General features: G+C 42.6%; 1 protein-coding gene across 1 annotated transcript in view; it reads right to left on the bottom strand.

The window, feature by feature from the left end:
• Positions 1-21,302, bottom strand: part of trpm7 (transient receptor potential cation channel, subfamily M, member 7) — a 31,436-nt gene extending 10,134 nt beyond the window's left edge. The window contains 26 exon segments of the mRNA XM_084374222.1: positions 139-941; positions 1,419-1,551; positions 1,659-1,837; positions 1,959-2,091; positions 3,612-3,786; positions 4,830-5,081; positions 5,177-5,305; positions 7,842-7,985; positions 8,432-8,587; positions 9,194-9,422; positions 9,514-9,791; positions 9,906-10,040; positions 10,165-10,305; positions 10,401-10,454; positions 10,541-10,675; positions 11,104-11,204; positions 12,388-12,460; positions 12,804-12,927; positions 14,246-14,420; positions 15,338-15,509; positions 15,644-15,768; positions 17,079-17,292; positions 17,601-17,802; positions 18,767-18,805; positions 19,978-20,057; positions 21,002-21,302. Of these exon segments, the coding sequence (XP_084230348.1) occupies positions 139-941; positions 1,419-1,551; positions 1,659-1,837; positions 1,959-2,091; positions 3,612-3,786; positions 4,830-5,081; positions 5,177-5,305; positions 7,842-7,985; positions 8,432-8,587; positions 9,194-9,422; positions 9,514-9,791; positions 9,906-10,040; positions 10,165-10,305; positions 10,401-10,454; positions 10,541-10,675; positions 11,104-11,204; positions 12,388-12,460; positions 12,804-12,927; positions 14,246-14,420; positions 15,338-15,509; positions 15,644-15,768; positions 17,079-17,292; positions 17,601-17,802; positions 18,767-18,805; positions 19,978-20,057; positions 21,002-21,052 (4,432 nt within the window). The 5' untranslated portion in view covers positions 21,053-21,302.
• Positions 21,303-21,773: the final 471 nt, after the last annotated feature.

The raw sequence follows: 21,773 nt of genomic DNA, 5'->3' as shown, positions 1-21,773 counted from the left end.
AAGCAGGCAAGCAGGCAGGCCGAGCAGAGCCCGAAGTCTTAGAGATAATAACAACAGTAGGATACACACACACACAGTTTTCACCATCCTCTTTTATCTCCTCATCAACAACAGACTCACTCTCCGTCTCATACTTACCCACAAATGCCCCAAATTCGACAGTGGTACTGTCTGGCTGGAGGGGCTGCTGGTAAAGCCCGGTGAGGGCGAGTTCTGGGTGGCTGGAGCCACTGGGCTGGGAAGGGGTGCTGCTGATGTGGAACTGAGCGCCGGGGGAGGGCACATTGGGCAGGCTGGATGGGGAGTCGGAAAGGCCCGGCTCTTGTGGACGGGTCAGCTTACTCTGGGTGAGTGAGTGGCCTCGGAGACGCAGCTCCGGAGGGGAAATGGCCACAGCGCTTTGGACAAAGGCACTGGGGCCGGCGCTGCCTGAGGAGCCAGCCTCTGCAGCAAAGTGCCCGAGCCCAAACAACCCCCTCCTCTCTGGACTCAATGCTGGGTTCAGGCTGGGGTCCAGCCCCAGTCCTTCTGCAGGGCTGGGCCCGATTCTCCGGCTACTTTCTGTCCCAGCCCCTCCCCCTACACCCATCCCAAACAGAGAATCTGCAATGTTGACTCCTGCCTGGGGAAAAGAGGAGCCGTAGTAGGCCCCCACACTGCGTTTGCCCATCACGGACGATTTGGAGTGGGGGCCAGTGTCTGGTGCCACAGGGGCGATGCTGGGGACCACGTTCTTAGACAGGCTGAGCTCCCTGGTGATCTGATTGTGGACCTTGCTGGCCTCTGACGCCCTCTGAGCAGTGAGGGTCTTTAGAGTGTCCACAGTCAGAGCAGAGAGGTCCTGCAGGTGACCGATCTGAGAGTCCAGCGTGTGCAAAGAGCGTTTTATAAAGTTGACCTTGTTCCCGACTTCTCTTAGCTGCATACACATGGTCTCAACCCTGCAAATGACAAAGAGTAGCTTCGGTTAGCCCAAGGCCTGCCTGTTACCTACTACTGTTAATGTTAAATAAAAATAATATTATTTTGTTAAAATGAAAATGTAAAGGACTTTTTTCTAAATACATTAGTCACATATTCACTGACTCCTTTGAATTGTTTTTTTCTCATTCATTTCCCCCTGTGGAGTGTTTGACCCCACTCTCTTTCTTGGATCAAGAGGTGGCAGTAATGCACCAACAAACGCACACGAAGAAAAAGAAGACTGCATGGATGTAAACAATGCAGCATTTACAATACTTCATGCTACATAAAATGGGTTTTCAAATGTTTTTTTGTTTTGAGGAACAAATGCATTCAGCACATTTGCTACACCTTTCACACAATGTGTTTCGATGATACTGACAGCAAACGTAACTTAAGTTCCTTTACAAGAAAGCTCCACAGGGCACCTTAAAGAAGGGCAATGACAGTCCCACCTTTCTGAGGTCAGACGTATGCGCTCCTCACTCCCCGAGTGAAACTGATCATCCTTTTCGTGAAAATACGTCTCCACACACTGCTCCTCAAAATCATGAAGCTTCTTCTGGTCCTCCTCTGTGAGAAACAGCTCTGAAAATAAAGAAAGAAAGAACTGTTACTGTTGGAGATTTTCTTTAACTTACCCACAAAGTGTTTTTTTGAAAAATGGCAAAATGCCTCCAACTCTGTGCTCGTACTTGGTCCGTAGGTATTCTCCTTCTTCCTCTTCCTACACATACAGAAGAGGGAGTAGATATGGCAGAGCAGGATGAAGGGCGGTGGGAGGACAGGCTTCTCATGGTAGGCCATAATGAAGTGGTAACGCTGGTACTTCCACACCAGATTAGAAATGGACTTCACTTGCAAATACACATTGCTGGAAAACAGAGAGTAAAAAAATGACATTGGTGATGATGCTGTGGAGAACGTGGCTGATGAGCACACACATTATTCTGGTGACACAGCTGCATTTTAGCAGTGAAATGTTGGGCACTTACTTGAAGAAGGCGATGAGGAGGTTGACCATTAGGATATACTGTACAAAGAGGTAGACTGCTTGTAGCAGAGGAGTCAGCCACACTCCCGCCGCACACAGGGGCCGTACTGATTGGTCACTGTTATTGGCACACACTGTGAAGAGGAGGAGCCTTTTAGGACACACACGCACATACAGCCTCCAAATATCAAGACATATGGTCTCAACACGTCTGGGTCTTCATCTTTACCTAGTCTAAAACTAATGTTCTGCCCTGCGTGGGTCCAAATTGGATGCACACTACGATAATAGAGAGGGACCATACAGCCTTGACATTAGATATTTTAATATAAAATCCTGCTAAGATTTGTATTTTATGTATTCACTGATACAAACAGCAGGAGAATTTCACATTTCAGCTCGATAATAACATGGTAAGTGGAGTAATAGTTTAATGATGAAGAGGTTATAGGTACAACCATGTAATTACAGCATGTACCTGTATTGGATGTCTTCTGGGTTTTTTATTATCAGAATCAGAAATACTTTATGATAATTTATATGGTTTCATCTACTATTAACATGAAATCAAATAGAAACAGGTATTTTAGGCCTGATTCAGGACAGTGACATCATTTAACACATCATTTGTCCAGTATTACCTTGAAACCAAAAGCAATGTTTATTTCAGCATTTCAATCATGTAATTACCATTTTTTACTTCCAAGAATTTCCATGTGATTTTGAAGGTATTACGCTGATAGTAGCCTGTAATGTTGTGAAAACATGAGCCTATATTATCCCTTTATTATCAGGTCATCACCCCATTAATGTCACCATATTACCCATTTTAAATGCAAATATTATACTGATATAACGTTTGATTGCTAGCAGGTTACCATATTGTTACCAAAATGACACCATTACTATACTACTGACTGTCTTTAAATGTGTTTCCCCATTATTACACTTTGGTTCTGGCCCCTTAATACCCTGTTATATACGTAGTTATTACTTTCATTTTCATTTCTTGATTATTACACCATTATTATCAAACTATCACCCCACAATTACATGTGGGTTGATCCCGTTGTGGAACTAAAAAGGATTATCTTATTTTACCATGTTATTACCATGCTGTAATCTAACTTACTGAATGACAAAACGCACTGCGACTAGAATTTATTCAGAGGAATATTTTGAATGATTGTTCAAAAATTAACCTTGAGTGATCATTTCTTTCTTTTTCTTTTATCACTGCTTAATTGACAAATGACTATTTATCGCCTCCTCAGTTTTTATGAAGGTCATGATATCAGTCATGAACCATGTGATAAATTTCCACTGTGGGTGGGAAGTTGGTAAAGGCCAACTTGGGTTATGGGGCACAACCAGATGTTTTGTTCCACCAAAGCTTCAAATGCGCCCGACTTTTCACTGAGTCGAGGCAGTCGATGCTGTGGTGAAGCAAAAGGCACTGCCCTGCCTAAAGAGACCGGCGTTGGCTGCGCATGTTGTGTGAAGAGGCTGTGAGGGGGAGCAATGATTATTCCGTCGTGGGTTTGATTTCCAGTGCTTGTTTTGAGTGACAATCAGCCTTCATGCTGTAGTGAGAAGCTTTGAATAAAACTGCTCTTACCCTCGTAATCTCCCCTACCATCCTCATCGTCCTTACCATCGATTTCATAGGCATACACTTCCCCGTACATCATCCAGTACGGCTGGAAGACCACATCTTTGGCCAGCGTCCAGCTGGGCTCCTCTTGTGGGTACAGAATGGCTTTCCTGGGTACGCCATAGCTCAACAGGACTATAGCCATTATTACTACAATATAAAACATGTTGGCCACCTGAAAGAGGGACACACTGAGTGAAAAACATGCAACTGACGGTATTATCACTACTTGAAACAATATTTGACTTATAAAGTCTCTATAGTGCACACACATCTAATCTGGGGATCAAACATCAGCACTATGTCATTTATTTTGCTTGAGATGATAAGATTGATACCACTCGAATATCTGTGAATATCTGTACACTGAATGAAAAGCTAAAGGAAGCAGCCAGTCAGGACAGAGTCTGAAAACGGGGGAAATGGCAAACCTGGAACATCAACAAAGCAGTGTATCTTGAGGTAAAAACGTAGTGAGCATTGCTGTTTAGACTTAGCAAAGAAATCTTTGCCTTGTGTAACATTTTAAAAATTAAGAGTTGCTGGGGTAAGCGGATTTTATTAGCTTTGAACAGAGCCAGGCTCGCCATTTCTGCCTGCTTCCAGTTAAACTAAGCAAAGCTAAGCTAAGCAAAGCTGTATGCTGGCTCGAGCCTCATACTACAGGGCAAGAAGGTACATTTCAAACATGATCAAACTACTACTGTAACAAAATTACATCAACAAGTTTTTAACATGACCTTCAGATAATTTCACTCAATATTTTTTTATCTGTCAAAAATGATAAAAATACTATGTTTAAACTACGACGTGGAGCAAATTAAATGGAAAGTAAGAGGACTGTCTGCTCTAACACTGATGGGGCTGCTCAGCTAATATAGTAGGTTACAATACCTGAAAACATCATGTAGTTGATTAACGCTGTTTAAAATGTGAATGTTCATATTGATTAAATAAAAACACGGAAACATAATAACTCTCACAGCATGTTTAAACCAGTTGCTAAAAAGCTACCAATACAAAAGCTGCATACTGTCATGGCCTATGAATGCAATGATCACTGTTAAACATCTTTTTTCTGTATCATGTAAATCTAAGAGCACCTTCAGAAAAAAACATGGGAGAAAAAGTAATGACAGCTTTTAAACGGTGTACAAAAACCTTGACATCTGCTTGCTTACATCATCCAGCGGTGTCTCTCTCTCTCATAGCACTCACCATTTTAGCAATCATCATGACGTACGGTCCGGCTTGCTGGTTCACAGCCAGAATATCCAGGAGTCGCACGTACCAGAAGATGATATTGAGACAATACACCGTCCTCCCGGGGACAAAGGCTTCTCCTCCAGCCAACCTCAGGCCAAAGCCAATAAAGAAGGTCACAATGGCCAGAAAGTCGGACACATTGAAATAGTCACTGAACCACACCTTTATCTTCTGGCTTATTTTGCCTGCTTCAGACATAAACATCTAGAAAAAAGGGAGGATGAAGAGGAACAACATGAAATAATGATCCAAAGTTTGTCATCATTTTTAAATGTCTTAAATACTTCGGTTACACATACCTCTCGAATTTTCTCAATGGCAGAGGTGAATATGTAGAGGATGACCACCCACTCTTGAGGAGAAGGCCATTCAGGCATTTTCACCAGGACCACGTACGAGTAGAACATCAAGAAGCCCAGGTAGAAGAGCTGACAGAAGGAGACGCAACAATAACACTCTTAAAACAACCCCGAAATATCATATAAAACGCTTATTCAACGGTTACATTCTTTAACTACACGTCACGTTAAGATATGTTGGACGCAGATGATAACTGTCCTGTGTTCCTCTCTCTGAAATATTTTGAGACAAGGTCAGTTGAGGCCCTCTGGAGGGGCTGAATCACATGATGGCACTTTAAGTCAGGAGCAAATAGTCTTGACGGAGGCCTCTGAGGTCTCAGAGCTCAGCTGGCGGTTAGCTGTGTGGATAGGGGCCGTGTGAGAGACGAGAAACTTCAGCTTCTAAAGTCTCAAGTGAAATTCACAGTTCCTGACAAAGCCTGCTCTCACAAGGGAGGGATGAGGTGAATTATGTAAGAAATAGAGATGGGAATTTTATAAGCATGTCCTCATTTAAAGCTGCAATAATCAGTTCTTATATAGCAACACTGAATAACGCTTCTAAATGTAAATTAAGTTGAAGCACAGGTCAACCATCCTGCTGACTGTGGGAAAGTTTGTAAATGTCCATACAGACAGGCAATTTACACATGTGCACGCACCCAACAACTTTTGTCGAGCAACTTTGATCTACGCTTTCAAGAACAGCTGAACCTTGACATGCAAGGTGTGAACTCTTGGAAAATCAGCCATTAACACTCCCGATTTGATGGGTCAGTCATTGTTGAGCGCTGCACTGATGCACTGACGCTGGTTCTGCAGATGTAGATAAGCCCGGGGCACGGGCTACATTACACAGACTGGCAGTTTCAGTGATGCTATCAGCTCCACTCAAGTCTCGAACAGCCTGAAAAACAGCCCTGTCTCTGCAAATAAAACCCTCAGTGACGACTCCCAGGCTCCTGAGAACCAGCCTCAGGCTTGTGTATATACATAAACATAAGAGCAAGTGAGAAAAGATGAATGATAATCCCTTCACTGAGTGTGTATTAAAGAAAATGTATTGAAAACAAGCTGTAAGTGCTACCGCTGCCTCTTTCTTGAGAAGGCTGTTGCCTTTAAATTGGTCATTTGCAAGTGACCCACAGTCCAGAAAAAACACTTCCCACAAATAATTGATGAGTCCTGACTGATGTTGGCTGTGGATTGGGAAATTGTTGTATGATTGTGTTCCCTGAGCTTTCCTGTGGGCGGTGCTGTGGGAATATATGTCGCTGCCATTCTTCGTGACTCACTACTTTTTGTGTGGGTGTCTGATAAGACAAGGTTGCACCTTGTCCCCTTCTCCTATTTGTGGTATTAATGGACCATCAATCACAGCCAGGCAGCAGGGCTTTGTGTCAGACTGACCTGGTGAAGACAGCACTAAGCATTAGACAAAGCTTTTTGTTGATCTTTATTCTAAACATCACCAATTTCCACATCTCTAATAGCTCCTAGACCAAATTGTTCCAGGTACTACTACATACTTAACTCTAGTATGTAACTGCCACACAACTATCACCTATTATCGTTCATCCCTCTCTCTTGTTCACTCCTTCTCTCAGCTCTTCTTTCAACAACATAACTTAAGCTGTGGTTCGATTTTCCAGTGATTAGGAACATTGGAGGAACTTTTTCTGTGTTTCCACCAGAGGGACCAGGGTCCAAATTAAGTCCCAGAGTCATTATTTTATCCCAAAAAGTCCCTGTTGGGGGTAACACTCTCCAAAAGACCACAAACTCCTATATTTCCAGCACTGTACATTCATGACTAGTTGAGTACACACAGATTTGTATTTCAGCCACTTTTAAAAAAAAAAAACAAAGCTTGTTTTTTGTTCATTGTGCTTCGTCACATCAACATGACGGAGTTGACAGAAGAAAGCATACAATAAAACCAACAACAAAGTCCAAGCCATTTTTTTGTTGTACTGTTGTGCGCTAAAACAATGTGTCAAAACACCAGTGGCTTCTTCCTACGTCAGCAGACTTATTTGCCTAATCTTCACTGGGTGGAAACGCAAACAACAACAGGCTAAAGGAACCTTTTACTTCCTTGAAAATTAGTAAAAGCTCCGAGTACTCTGGGTGGAAACGCATCTTTTGTTTTTGACCTGGATAAACAACAAGAAATAACCACACTTAGTTCTAATATTGATACTACCGGTGCTTCCTTGTTGTTGTTGTCCTCAGGTTTTAAGTTTCAGTGACATTCAGCGCTGCAAGCTCTGCTAATACTTTAAGAAAGAACATGAACATTTTGACACCAGGGATGATCCTACAAAAAAATAAATGAATTCCCTTAAAAGGTTCTTGGGAAAGTTCCTGTGGTGGAAACGCCCTGTAAACAATAACATGAAGAACACATCTGTATCTCTGCAGGGTGGTTGGTGTAAATCTTCTTTTCAGCGCAAAAACATAAACAATCTGTGTTCAGCGTCTGCTCCTAGCTAGCAACACCCTCTCTTTGTAGATCCTGTTACCCAGAATCCTACCCAGATAAACCACCATATAATAGATGGTTGGATGGATGAGCGGATGACTGTATGCGTGTGTATGTTCTCTTCTGTAATCTCCCTACCGTGTTGGACCAGAACTTGACAATGGGAGCGTGGTAGAAGGCATAAATTTTCCTGGTTAAGGGCAGCTTCCTGGAGCGAATGTGCGTCTCCATGTCGTTCTTTGCTTCTACGTGGTCGTGGGATCTGGCCTCTTTGAATACATCCTGCAGAGAGGTTAAAAAGGCCCAAATTAGACGACAGCAGCAAGCCACAGTGAGGAGAGAAAATAGAGACGGACAGAGAGAGAACGCAAAGTCAAACAACAGAATGTGAGCGACAGAAAGTAAGCAAATACATGACAGAATTAAAACAAACAAACAAAAGAGGAATTTGGGGCCAAAAGTGCAAAAAAGCACCGTTGATGTGAATATCTGTCATGTTATTCTTCTTATACAACACAGGTCATTAATTAACATCACTTCAACAATGGACAATTTTTGATTTAATAATCGGACATGATGTTTAAAATGATTTATTTTATTGCAGGACTGTCAGGCTGCTTTAAAGTAAGCAAGAGATCATCTTTTACCATATTTTCTAAAGAAAAAGGAAAAAGGAAACAAAGCAACTGGATAGAAACACAAAAACAGAAGCTCTGAGTAAATCTAACCATTTGGATGTCTTCAGCTATGTTCTGGAAGTTGTGTTCGCTGTCCTCCATGGTCATCTGGTGGTCATCCTGGCTCTGAGGGATGTGAGCCATCTCAGCCTTGGACTTGTACTCCAACAGTAGGATGGCAGGAGGCACCAACATACTCAGAATCACCTAGAGACATAAAACACACTCATGTGGGTGGATGCTGCTATGTTTGTTGACAAAGTCCTTTGAATTACAAACACACACACGCACACACACTAATGAATCCCAAGTGCTTTAAGTTTTGTGGCTTTTCACTAATTTAATATTTTCTTGTTTTTATCCATTTTCCTTGATGGTACCAGTAACAAAAATAGTATAAGACAGGCTAAAGGATCATTAATGCTCACTCTGTCCATACTTTGTGTTCATTTTGTCTGTATTTCTGCACATATTCTGAAAGCTTACGGATACGGACCAACCGAGCAGTACCTCCGGTAGTCGTGGGGGGCAGTGTAGAGGTGCTGCTAATAGTTAAAGCAGTTTTATAATCTGAGCATGACGGGCAGTCAGTTAAGGGAACTTGGGATCCTGGTACCATTTGACATCTAACCAATACAAGGTGTTTGCTTTTGGCCCTCCAAGGGAAAAAGTTTGGGCCCCCCCGTCTTAAACCAATACAGAATGGCTTAGTATTTGTTTTAGGCTGTTCACAGACAAAGCACTGATTCAAGCACACACTCTCTCTCAGATTCTTGTTTGTTACCAAAAATAAAATTGAAATGGAACATGAACCTTGTACCAGGAGTTCTTGCGCATGTTCAGCCGTCCCATCCACATGTCTGACAGCAGCATCTGGGTGCAGGTGTGAGCCACAAAGGGCCGTAGGTGGGAGGAGACGGCCAACTTCAAACACGTGGAGTTGCTCCAGTTCTTCAGCTCATAGGTGAGCAGCTTCATGGCCATGGTCTCATCCTGCCTGAACGACTGCTCCAGAAGGTCCACCGCCAACGTCCCAAACTCACTGAAATACATCAGCATAGATGATTTAGTTCATACCGTTACTTACTGATGTGAGAACTTTGACATGTAATCAAAGCCACACGCAAACATACTTTGAGTACTCCTTGAGCTCCTCTGAGGTGTCGTCCACCACGTCACTCTTCTTGGCCTCGTAGCCCATCGACCGGCAAAGCTTACAGGCCACCAGTGCCTTCGCCATGTTCTCCTCGCCGTGCTGCCAGAAGAAGAGCGACATTTTCTGCCTCTTCATCAGCACAGCCCACACCAGCAGCTCGTTGAAAGGGTAGGGGAACCGCCGTGTCTCTGGGTCGTCTATGTCCACGATCTCTTCTTTGCTTCTCTTTTTGTTCTGCTCGGTGGTGGACTCAAGCTGGGAGGAGGGGGAAGAAGGAAACTTTTATATTTCCCATTTTACAGTGCCTCCTTAGATGCAGGGACAGGTTTTCGTCGGCCTCATTCCTTTAATTGTATGGGAGGAGTTTACCTTGGGTTTGTATGGCTGTGCAGTTTTGATGAAGTGGTTGTGCCTCGTCTTCTCCTTCTTGTCCGCCTGCATGCTGAAAGACTCGTGACTCTTCCTCAAATGAGAACCAGGACCTGCCGTGTGGCGGCCCGACCTCTGTGCAGCACATAAATACATTGTCAGATTTACTTGATTCATCTTCCACCGACTTCATTTCTGTTAACAATTTAACAGACATTTCTACAAAGACATCCCAGGAAATGCAAAAGCTCAAACGCACCCTATTGTTGCCATGGAGATTGTTGTAAATAATTCTGAAGCGTTTCCTGGTGTAGTTGCACCTGTAAGTCCCGCCCATCAGGTACTCAATAACCAGGCCCATATCAATCAAAGTGATCTTATAGTTTGGAGGCAGATGACTCTACAGGGAAAGACACAGAAACAAAATGGTGCATGAGACTGAAAAGACAGATGAAAGTTAACTGATAAAAATGATATGAAGTAGACGGACTCTACCTGTTTGATGTCTCTAACCAGGTGCAGGAGAGTTGGGTTGCTGTTCGGTTGTTTCTAGAACAGAAGACACAAAAACCTTTACAACACTTCTGAACAGACAGCCGATCTCTTTCATTCTGGTGCGTGTGTCATTATGTTACCGTGTTGTAGAGCTCCTCCAGCCGACTGATTGTCAGGAAGCGGTGCATGCTCACGCCGTTTTCTATGAGCAGCTTGACAAAATCCACCCTGTCCATGACGAGCGCATCCAGCATTGCTTGCTCCAGAGAGCTCACCTAAACACACAAACAAAGATAAACATGCTGTTATGAAGCATATTTTTATGGCAAATTATTATTTATAAAACAAACACGATGCGGGCAGATTACAAAAAAACAAACCATGCAAGAAAAACAAATAAATATGATCCATCCTCTCATTCACGCTGAAAGCCAGGAATCCCCACGTTTTAAAATAAACACGACCACTGAGGGCAGCTTATGAAGACAACTGTAAGAGGGTTCATGTTACAGTCAAGACAAGCAATTCATGGCAGCCGGCCGAGTCCGGTCCCCCGGCTCCTCAGGCTGCAGATTGTGGTCTGCAGAGAATCTGGGGTCATTTTGGGCAGGTCCAAAGGTTTGACGCTATTGCTGAGCTAAGCAAACATCTCTGAAAGCAGTGACACACACACACACACACACACACACACAAAAACACGTACCAGGAGCTGCTGTCCATACACAAACACATGATTCTTGGCAATGTCTACCCGGTCCCAGGCCAGAGTCAGGACCAGCTGATCGAAGGCAGACGCGTTTGTGCCTGAAATACACAGGTACAGCCGTGAGTAAACATTCACACATAAACAGAAATGATTTCCCAGGCAAGTAAAGCCTCATTAACTGTGTATTTCCCGTTAGCCAGCTAGCAGGATTAGAGGGGGTTTGTAGAGCCGGGCCAGGGCAGTAATACAGTCAATTACACACTAATACACAGCAGATTAGACAACAAAGTAAATCCCTCTTCAGTCTAGTGCTCTCTTCCACAGTAATCTGCCGTATTGTCCACTAGGAGCCATCTGAATCAAACAATCGTAATCTCTGTACACTGTGTAGGTCAAATAGGAATCTCAACAGGAATTTGGACTAAAAATCACTAAAATGACTTCTTAATAACCTCGGCTTTCACGCTAAGTATTCCACAGTATATTCAGCAACAGCTTTTCCTCTAAACGTCCCATTTAATATCCTGCCTGCTAAATGAATTGAGTCATAATGGACGAGAGAAACGGCAGCACTCGATATTCTTCAAGAGCCTTGAGAGCTTTTGCAGCTCCGGGTCCTTTTGAGGATGAGTTACTGTTTCACCAAGACGGCTGCGCCTCAGGCCAACAAATATTTGCCTGGGTGGTCATTTTCAGTCGAGGGGCGTTTTGTCTTTTGAGCGTCTGAGCCGGTTTCTCCAGACTATCGATCAGCGGCAGTCAATCACAAATTCCTTGCTTTTGTCTGAATAAAGTGGAATGAGGGCGAACCGGCACTGATTTGCTACACCCAGGCACATTCAGTGCGACACCCCCTGCCCTCTTTTGAAACATTTGTTTTGTACAGGCTGGTCAGAGTTAGAACAATCATAAAGTGGGTATTTTTTTCTCCTTTTCTAAAGCATAAGGAAAAAAAAAACAGCTCAGGTGAATGTCCAACTTTTCTCTTTCTCCAACAGACTGCAGGGATGAAAAGACTGAGATATGCAGCTCAGGGACTAACTGTGCTGGAATAAGGAGGCCCTGTGAATGCGAGCAACATGATCTCCTGAGGAACACAAAGAGAAGGGCACACAGGGGGGAATGCTGTTCTCAAAGCATATCTATATCAGAACAAAAACATTACAGAGTCTTGAAATCTTAATCTCCCAATGCCAACAGCCTCAGCATATGAATAGACCGAATCAACTTTATGTGACTTTTACTCTCTTAAAGAAGTTCAGAGAGAAGTCAAGCACTAACCTTGGAGTAAAGCCCTCAGAATGGCTACGTCGATGTCCTGGTGCTCCTCGGAGCTGATGTGAAACACAGTTATCTGTTTTCCAGGAAACAAGATAGGACTTATTAACACGTTCCCACAGACATTCTCCAGATGTTTCACGAGTTTGTGATATGTGATACATTAATTTATAAACACACGACCAGAGTCATTCACAGTTGTCTGTGTGGCAGTGCTTCAACTGCTTCATTTAGTTGATAGCAGCTTAATTTTCTTTTACTGCTTCTGAAGCTTTTGTGTTTCAGGAAGTGTATTAAACAACTCTGACCTTTGCAGGTTTATTCCACTGCTTCAAACACTGTCATTGAAATGGAAATTTGAAAAAGGGGAACGTGAATGATAAGAGATTAAAACATGTGATTGATGTGCATGAATGTACCAGTTCTTTGCTCTTCATGCATTCCATCAGAGTCTGAAAGAGATGGATGGCATCGCTCTGACTGAAGTTGAAGGTTTTCTTGATGGTTGCGATGATGTCAGTCTCCACTCCGTCAGGAAGTCGTCTGCAGAAGAATTACAGTATAACATGATTACAGTCACGCTTCTCAAACCCACACGGCTATAAAACGCTCAAAGTATAGGTTTGATTCCAGCACACGTCTGTCTAAATATCGTTCGACAACACGGCGAACTCCTTAAAGGCCTTTAAAGTCAAAATATTATGTCCACGACACAGGACAACATGTTTTGCGTTGTCCCTGAACACCACACACGGCGCCAGGACTTCAAATTTGGCCTGGCCTTTTAATTACAGAAGTGAAGACTGTTTTACTTCCTTCATACTGGTGGTCCTGCTGAAACAGAAATGATGTCACGACTAGCAGCTTGATAACAACACTTTTTTAATCTTTAATCCGAGATGGCTTCGCGTAGCTTAGTTCATCAGTGCGAGATAAAACTATAGTGAGGAGATAAATTCAGATTTAAAATGGGCAAATATAATAAAGCAGTTTGAGCCTCTGTAACATAAAGTAAGGTTAGTAATACAGTGAAGTGCTTTTGGGGTCAAATGACAGTAGCTTGTTTTACTGCATATTATGTGATACTTTAATATTTCACTACGGAGATTTAGGCTGCACAGATAAACTCGTCTACAGTTGACCTATAAACCTAGATCTCACCCCTGCTGTTTTGGATCTGTGCATGTTTCCTGTGATCGGTTGTAAAAAAAAAATCTCAACCTTTTTATGCTCAAGACTGATGAAGCTCATATTCACAGTTAAGTTAGCCGGGACTTACAGAGATATACATCTCAAATTGGAGCGACACATGCTGCAGATGGGCAGTAAATCTGGATCCTTATATTGGATCACTGAGGAGTTTTTACAAATGACAGCAAATTTTAAGATTATGAACATATTTTCATTGAGTTTGAGGGTGAACATTTTGCAGCAGTACGTGCAAATATCACTGGCTGATTAAACCTGTCAACAGATTACTTTTAACTGCACTCTGTCACAAGTTCAACTATTTTTTTTAACTGTTTTATAACAGGCTGGGCTGCGGTTGGGTTGTTAGAAAACCTTCTGGGACAAAAATAGATGAGAGCCACCAACGACGCTGCCATTAAAGGAAATGGGGGGAAAAAAACAGGAACATCTCTGTCTGGAACACAGTAAATAAGTCATCACAAACAGCATCATGCTGCCATTTTGATTTATGACATGCTGAAATCTTAATTTTACAACATTTTCTTTGATTCAATGTTTAATTGTTAACAAAAATCGACACTACAACGGTATTTCTTCGTTTTGTTTGTTTGTTTGTTCATTTTCTTTCCCCCACCCATCCCTTTCCTCTGCATTTGTGTGTGTGACGTACCCTCCCTCCTCTGTCTGCTTGTGGACGTAGGCCAGTATGTCAGCAGCACGGCCGGTCCCTTCACACACCACCACTGGGACAGGAGGGCTCTCCTGAAGGTACTCCAGCACGGTCAGGATCACATTGGGACCCCCCTCAAAGATGACCGCCACGACGGGAACACCCTGACCGATTCCTACGGGTAAAAAAAAGGGGGAAAAAAAGTGTGCTTCAAGTTTGGGCTCCAACATTCACTTCAGCTTCAACAATCACATAAAACAGCTCCACCCAAGCGACAGTTTGAAAGAGGTTGAGATGATAATGGCCAGTTTACTGTTATCACCTAGTTTCTACCAAGCAAAGACACACTGACTTCACAATGATTGCACTTTACAGTCTACTCTTGTCTGTAGGGTATGTCATGATAATTCACTGATATGTCTAACATGCTGTAGGCATTCATGATGTGATCTGCTAAATATCTACTCAACAACTTTTGTTTGTTGCACTTATGAAGCCAAATTGCTTGCAAGAACAGTGAAACACATGAGAAGAGTCGAGCCCTCTTTGTGCCCTCATGTTCACTTCTGCATATTGGTCAATATTTAACATTTAAGAGAACTTAAAAAGTGACAATTTAATGTTTTTAATGCACATCGCTAATACAGAATGCAAAACACAGAAGTTAAGTTTGTTTGTCTTGTCAGAAGGGGGCACTCAATTAGTTTGGATTGGAGGCACTGACATACATTTTAAGTTCAGTTAAATCTTTCTGATGTCCAGGTTTAAAGCCCTCACGCAATAAAGTGACCACAAAGAATAATCATCAGGACAAAAATAAACTCAAGTTGCCAAATGTTTTTCACATGACGCTATGGATTTCGGTAATTAAATGGATCCAATGTGGTATTTTGACTAGGAGGAGATGAGTATATAAGTGAGGCGATGTTTTTGGCTTTCTAAGACACACAAAAGATGTCACTGCATTATCTTGGAAGAAGATACTCAGACTGTTTCAGCAGATCTAAATTGATCTCACATAATCTCCTGTTTCTCAGGAATCCAAGCAGAGAAAACGATCGTATGGAAGTGTTAGTTTCTGGTTGTACTCACGTGCATGTATTCTTTGGAGGTTGATGTGCTTCTCAAGCTCCCGCCGCAGGTTGACCTCGGCGCCGTACTTGCCCACCGTCCCATCGTCCACCAGGAGGAAATGTGAGTGCAGATTGTTGAGAACGTTGAGTTTGCTCAGAGGGTTCAGCAGCGTCTGATAAGGAGCTATAATCTGCAGGGTGGACATGAGGAGGTAAACGGAGAGGAGAGGACAGAGGGGGTAAAAGGAAAGAAAAATGAATTCTGTCATAATGACCATTAAAGTATCAAGATCAATTACAAGAAAGACTGCAAGAGTTGTCTTACATCTCTGCCGAGGAGATCATTCCTGTTTTCAATGACTCCCCAGGGTGCGATCCCGATAGTGCAAATTTTCTTTGATGATCTTGAACAGTGCTCTTTGAGAGCGTCTCCCACATGCTTCGCCACACCTTCGGGAAGGATGCATTAAAACAATCAATAAACTTTCATTTTTCCTTGGACTGGAGTGTAAAGTTTTTATTGCTACTTAACCTTTTGGCATACCTCACTTAAAATTTGGGTGACTGAATAATAAAACTGGCCCCATTGCATGTACGTACAGTATATTTCGGTACAAATCTATGACCAGTAAAAGTGTGGTTAATACTGCAGGTCCTACTACTCATGTATGTGAAAAGAAATAGCCTAAACACCTGAACTTTCTGTGACCAAAATGCCACATATAGGGCAAGACATTTTGAGTACATTAGTCTTTGGGGTTGCTTGTGAACCACAATCCTCAGCTAATGGATCTCATGGGTTCAGCAGTAATTTGTGAGCCAGGAGACCATCCCAACTGGCCAGGGTGCCAGAGGAGGCATTAAAAGTAATCACTGGTCTGGGTAATTGACCCTGTGAGTAATGATTTAAACACTATGATCAGACCACACCATCTTTAACGCCACGCTGTGGCTGCAGACACACCTGGGCCACTACACACAGCCAAATGACACGCTTCGAGCCCGGTATTACAACTTCTGCTACATCAGCGCATCATACTGATGGTGGCTGTACAATTTAAGCATGAGAGAGTGTTCATTTAGGGAATCTGTAGGAGGTGGAAAGTAATTACTTATTAGCTGCTATATCTATTCAAAAACAATAATACCAATTGTTTACAACACTCATAAAGTACAAGATCCACTCGTAGTAATCATGGCTGTAATATTCTATTTTATTACATTTCTTCAGTTCTTGTTTGTCATTTTTCGGTTCAAATAAAGATGGAGATTTTGATTCATTGATGCAAGCACCTAAAACCAGTTTGGGCTAGTTTTTTTTAGCCTGCAGAGCCACAGTGCCAGGATTTTTACTCCTGTAGGTTCAAGCAAATCTGTGCCGCCTACGGACAAAGAAAGTAAAACCAAGGCAGAGATTTATGCCTTTGGTTTCTTCCTTATTTGGTAGAAAATTACATAACTAGCTTAACCACATCCACAAATAAAGCAGCTACTAATACTGAATGTGAATCTGTGAGTCTGTGACAGAGCTACAAGCCAGTTTGATTACGTGTTCTTCATCTACCTACAAAAGAGGTTAAGAGTCTAGTTTCCTTTACTCTTAGGCTTGCTGAGGTGAAACAGCTGAAAACCACCATGAAATACATTTATGACATCTTATGACTTTCCTGGAACCTCTCTTAACTATGCAATTTCCCAGCAACAACACACCCAGCAGGGGGCACGTGGATGACTAAACTAATCTCTTTATGACCACATACCTGTGTTGACCCCTCCGGTGAGAATCCAGGCCCCGGTGGTGACTGCAGCTTTGATGAGGCCCTTGCCCACAACCTGCTTGATGCGAGGGTGCAGCTCAAAGTTCTGAACTCCTCCATGGACAGAGATGAGGATTTTAGGAAGCTCCATCTGCCACTCCTTCAGCATCAGCCGCAGGATGCTCTCTGGCCGCGAGTCGTGGGACAAACGCACATACTGCCCAACACACAAGAAAAGCATGTTCATGTGAACGCATACAGCAGGGAAAAGCAGCAAAACCTCACATTTAGGAAGCGGAAACCAACAAACCCTTTCATTTGAAAAATCAGTGAAATGATTGATAAATTACCAAAATAGCTGTCATGAACTTTCTGTTCATCGACTAATTAGTTGATCAACTCATCGTTTAGGCAGCAGAAATTTAATAATCTACATTGTTCAAAATCTCCATTGAGGAAAACACCTAGAAATGCAGTACAATAACTGTGTAAGATCATTTCCTCACATCACCCTGCCAAGCCTACCTTGGCTCTGTATGAGTGAGACCCTCCCTGGAAGTTGATGACACCATAGGCATCACAGGGGCTCGCCTCTGTGTGTTTTTCCACCGACCACTCCTCCACCGCGGGCAGGTTGGGGTTTTCACCCAACTTCACATCCGAGTACTTCGTGGCCAAGCTGGCTGTGAAGCCAACATGCTGCCGGACCAGCCGCCCACAGCAGCACCTGAGGGTGAACAGATTCACTTGTAATTGATAATACAATAATTTGTTTATTCAATTCTTCTCATCTTACCAGCAGTGATGTTACAAAGTTGCACAACACAACAGATGAAACTGAATACTGACAATATAGCATTTAAATGAAGCTCATTTTATGACACATTTGAGAGCCCCATGCCAAACCTCATGAATATTCATGCCTTGTACCCTTAAGCAAACAATAAAGCAATACATTTTCAATATGGACCCCTCATTTCAGCGCAAAAACTAAGCAACACACAGAGAAACTAAAAAGAAGCTAAATGACATTCATCACAAAAAAACAAATCAGGGTTTCTGGTAAGAAAGCAGCAACACTGATATAATGTTTTGGTATATTTACTAATGCAATATATAGTAAATATTAAGAAATGTTTTTAAATATATATTGTGCACAGAGCTGTAGTAACTCAAAGAGTCTGGAGAGCACCGCCAACAAAAAGAGACGCAGATGTTAGCATGTTCGCTGAGCGAGCTTACTACCTACAGCAGCAACCAACCTAGTATCACAAACCAAGGAGAACTCAAGTTTGTGGTTTTATATTAAAATAAATAATTACAAGAAAAAATAACTTTTCACTTTTAAACTTTTATCCCACCAACAACCAACCATGATGACAAGGGTTGACACACAAGTCTGCAGGCGAGCTTTACATTAAATGCGCCTCAACACTGCATTACCACTACAATTAATGACCAACCTAAGCCTCTCCGTTTCTTCACCTCCTTCAATGAACTTAGGCGAGAATGTGCATCCTGACAAACAAAGCCTGGAAGTTAATTGTTTCCTCAGGAGGGCTGCTGTTCAGCGGCATTACATTGTGAAAGACTTTGCCTGCAGGCCTTTTCTGGTGTAAAGTAGCTGGTTAGCATGTTTCTTTCAGGCTAATCCTGTCAGGTCACAAAGAACGGGTGAAACAAATACTTACCGGACTAGCTGTTGGCAAATCTGGCATCCTGGAAGGCATCTGGAAGGAATTTCACAGCAGCATTATTAGTCATTAATCTAAATGTAAACACATTAGGACCACATACGTGTGATACATTTGTAAAGATACAAAGATAGTCTGATAGTCTTATTTCTCCTGGTTAGAAAGAAGTTCTGAGTGGACGTTTGAGGACATTTTGGAAGGTTATCTGTCGACTAGGCAGGCAGCCCAGTCAGATTGGCCTTTAACCAAGAGAGCCTGATGAAACCTGCCGAGGGGACTCTCACTTTGATCGCAGTCACATGCAGGCCTTTGGCCCAGTGTTAAAAGGGCCCATGTTCACTAACACCCCCGAATCATCACAGAGCAGCAGCACGTACTGTAGTTAGGGGAGAAAAGCCAGTGGCAAATAATTGATGCAAAAGAAAACACGGGGGAAAAGAGTAACCCGGTATCATCATGAGTTTACAAGAAGAAAGGAAGGAATGTGACTTCTTGAAAGTGTAACTAAAAACAACAAAAACAGGAGGTGGTGAAATAGTAAATCACATTATTGTGAGAAACTACTTGACATTCAATAACCAAGAATTTTACAAACAAAAGGTTTCTTTTTCTTTGACTATTTCTTCACTACTGGACAACTTTCATACAAGCTGCTGTATCTTTTATTGAGATATTTCATGTGGGCCTCTCATGCAAACATGGCACATTGTGAATGAGTGGCCTGCATGCCAACCAATAAGACGCCTCCATACAGTTTTAACACTGCTTTGTAAGATTCCAGTAAGCCTGCAGAAAAATCCCTCAGTATTTGACGGGAGAACATTCACATCAGTTATTCACACACACACAGAGAAAAATAATCTTTCTTTTTTTAAATTAAAATAACAGCTAGTAGGGAAACAAATGATTTAAAATGGGATTCAGAAATCCAAACATCCTAAATGACAGATTGATAAGAAATTAATCTCAAATCCAATCCCTAAGACCGGGAGAAGATATGATAAACAGGTTCATCACTGGTCCTCCCTCTCACTTAACACTGTAATCATTGTGACAGACATAAACATTAAAATTATGTAGAAACAGACTCATTTACTCGTTTGGAGAGTAGTGGTTAGGGTTTGGGCCTACTTTAACACACACCATGCAATTACAGCGTTTCCATGGCTATCACCACAAGGCGCACTACAGTACGTCTAAGCACATACCTGTGGGGGTCCTTTGACACTGGAAGTATGTACACACATTCCCTCTTGGTGAAAGTGCTTTCTATCCAGGGTTTCTGGGACTGTGGACAAAGAGAAACAGTTTGTTATTATGAGCAATGGACAGCAGCATGTTTGCGTTCATGCCTCTATTATGTTTGCATTTATAATTTCAAGCTGCTAAGCAAACTGTTCCCCAGGGATGATAAAAACAAAGATCCTCTGTGCAGTAATTAAGTGCTCGTACAAACATTATTTCAATCGTAGTTTCACAAAGAAAAGCAAGTGAAAAAAACATTGGGGTTAAATCAAAAAGTGTCCGTTTTACTTCAGTTAGAGCAGTTTTCTCTGAAAATAATAAACTCCAAATATCCTAAAAGGAAGCTTGTAACCCCTTAATCCAGGATTTAGACTGTGAAAATCAAAGGGATTAGAGGGTTCAATAAATAAATAAAAAACTACTAAATTAATTTCAGAGAAACTACAGTGTAGTGGTAATGGAGGTGCACCAGCTACAGTCTGCCAACGCTAAATTAAAGCAATAAAACAATCTCATCCTTTATCACTGTTCTTTTGAAACAAAGTTCTGTGTCGGAGGAATTTTCAATTAATGCCTCACGCCTTATTGTTCCTCCAGTACGTGACCCACGAGCGATTAGCCCCATTAATCCCTTCCAGCACAAAGAGGGAAACCTGCAAACACCGTCACCTGCTTCACACCACAGCCTTTCAACTATTCTTGAAACTCAAACAATAGTATTACAACCACCGCAGAGGAAAATGTTATGAACCAGGCAGTTACCAGCAAGACATCTCCTACTGGAGCTGGCTGCAAAAGATCATCAATAGTTAGTTTTAGTCGTTTTATCTATCCCTAAAGGCCAATCTCGGGTGCCATGAGTCCCATCCATAGCATATGTTGTTCTACGCTGCTTACAACAAATAGCGGTTTTAACAGAAACATCAAAACAAACAGCAGGTCATGCTGCCGCTTGACCAGTGACACCGATCCACTGTGTGTGTGTACCTGGATGTCCTCCTCTTCATCTCTGTGTTTAAGGGCTTTGTACAGGAACATACCAAAGCTCCTTCATGCATCTCCCGGACAAACCACAGTCACCACAGCGTCCCCTGAGCACTGGATCATCAGCGAAGATTCACTACGCTTCTCGTAGAAGACCTGAACGCAAATTTCCCCACAGGTCTCAAAGTCTACGACGACGCTGTTACCACACAGATCCGGCATGAGTTAAAAGCTGAGTGATCAGTGAAATAGTTGCAGCCTCCCAACTCCATCCACTGTTAATCTGTAAGAAGACACTCAGGGGGCAGATGAATGTGTCTGAGACCAACTAGATATTATACTTAGGCTGGGGAGAAAGAGACGAGGGAGGCGGGGGTGTGGGAGAGGATTAGCGGATGGGCAGAGGCCTCAATGATATATACCTAGTTGTCTACTGAAGACGCACCACCAACTGTGATTCATGCTCGCGCACAAACTCTCTCCCAAACACACTCAGGACCCGCACTTATGCTCGAAGAGGCCCACTTTTATTTTGACACTCAGAGAACGGCATTTAAAAACTCAATCCAGATCAAAGTGAGGGGAGGCAACCTAATGTTGACATCTTGACCCGGTGTACTAATGCAACATGGAGCACACACGGGTTCACATATTGACATAAGGCGGTGGCAGTGATGTTCACGTCGTATTAGGGCCAACCGTATGGAAAAACTCTACATCGGGTGTGTGCTCACAGATTAAACTCCTCTTCTCACAATAGTGGCAGCACTGCTGG

The sequence above is a fragment of the Pagrus pagrus genome (genome assembly GCF_965226575.1).
Source record: "Pagrus pagrus genome assembly, chromosome: 1".
Classification (NCBI taxonomy): domain Eukaryota; kingdom Metazoa; phylum Chordata; class Actinopteri; order Spariformes; family Sparidae; genus Pagrus; species Pagrus pagrus.
Note: the sequence above shows the minus strand (reverse complement) of the source record. Positions and strands in the feature narration are given on the sequence as shown.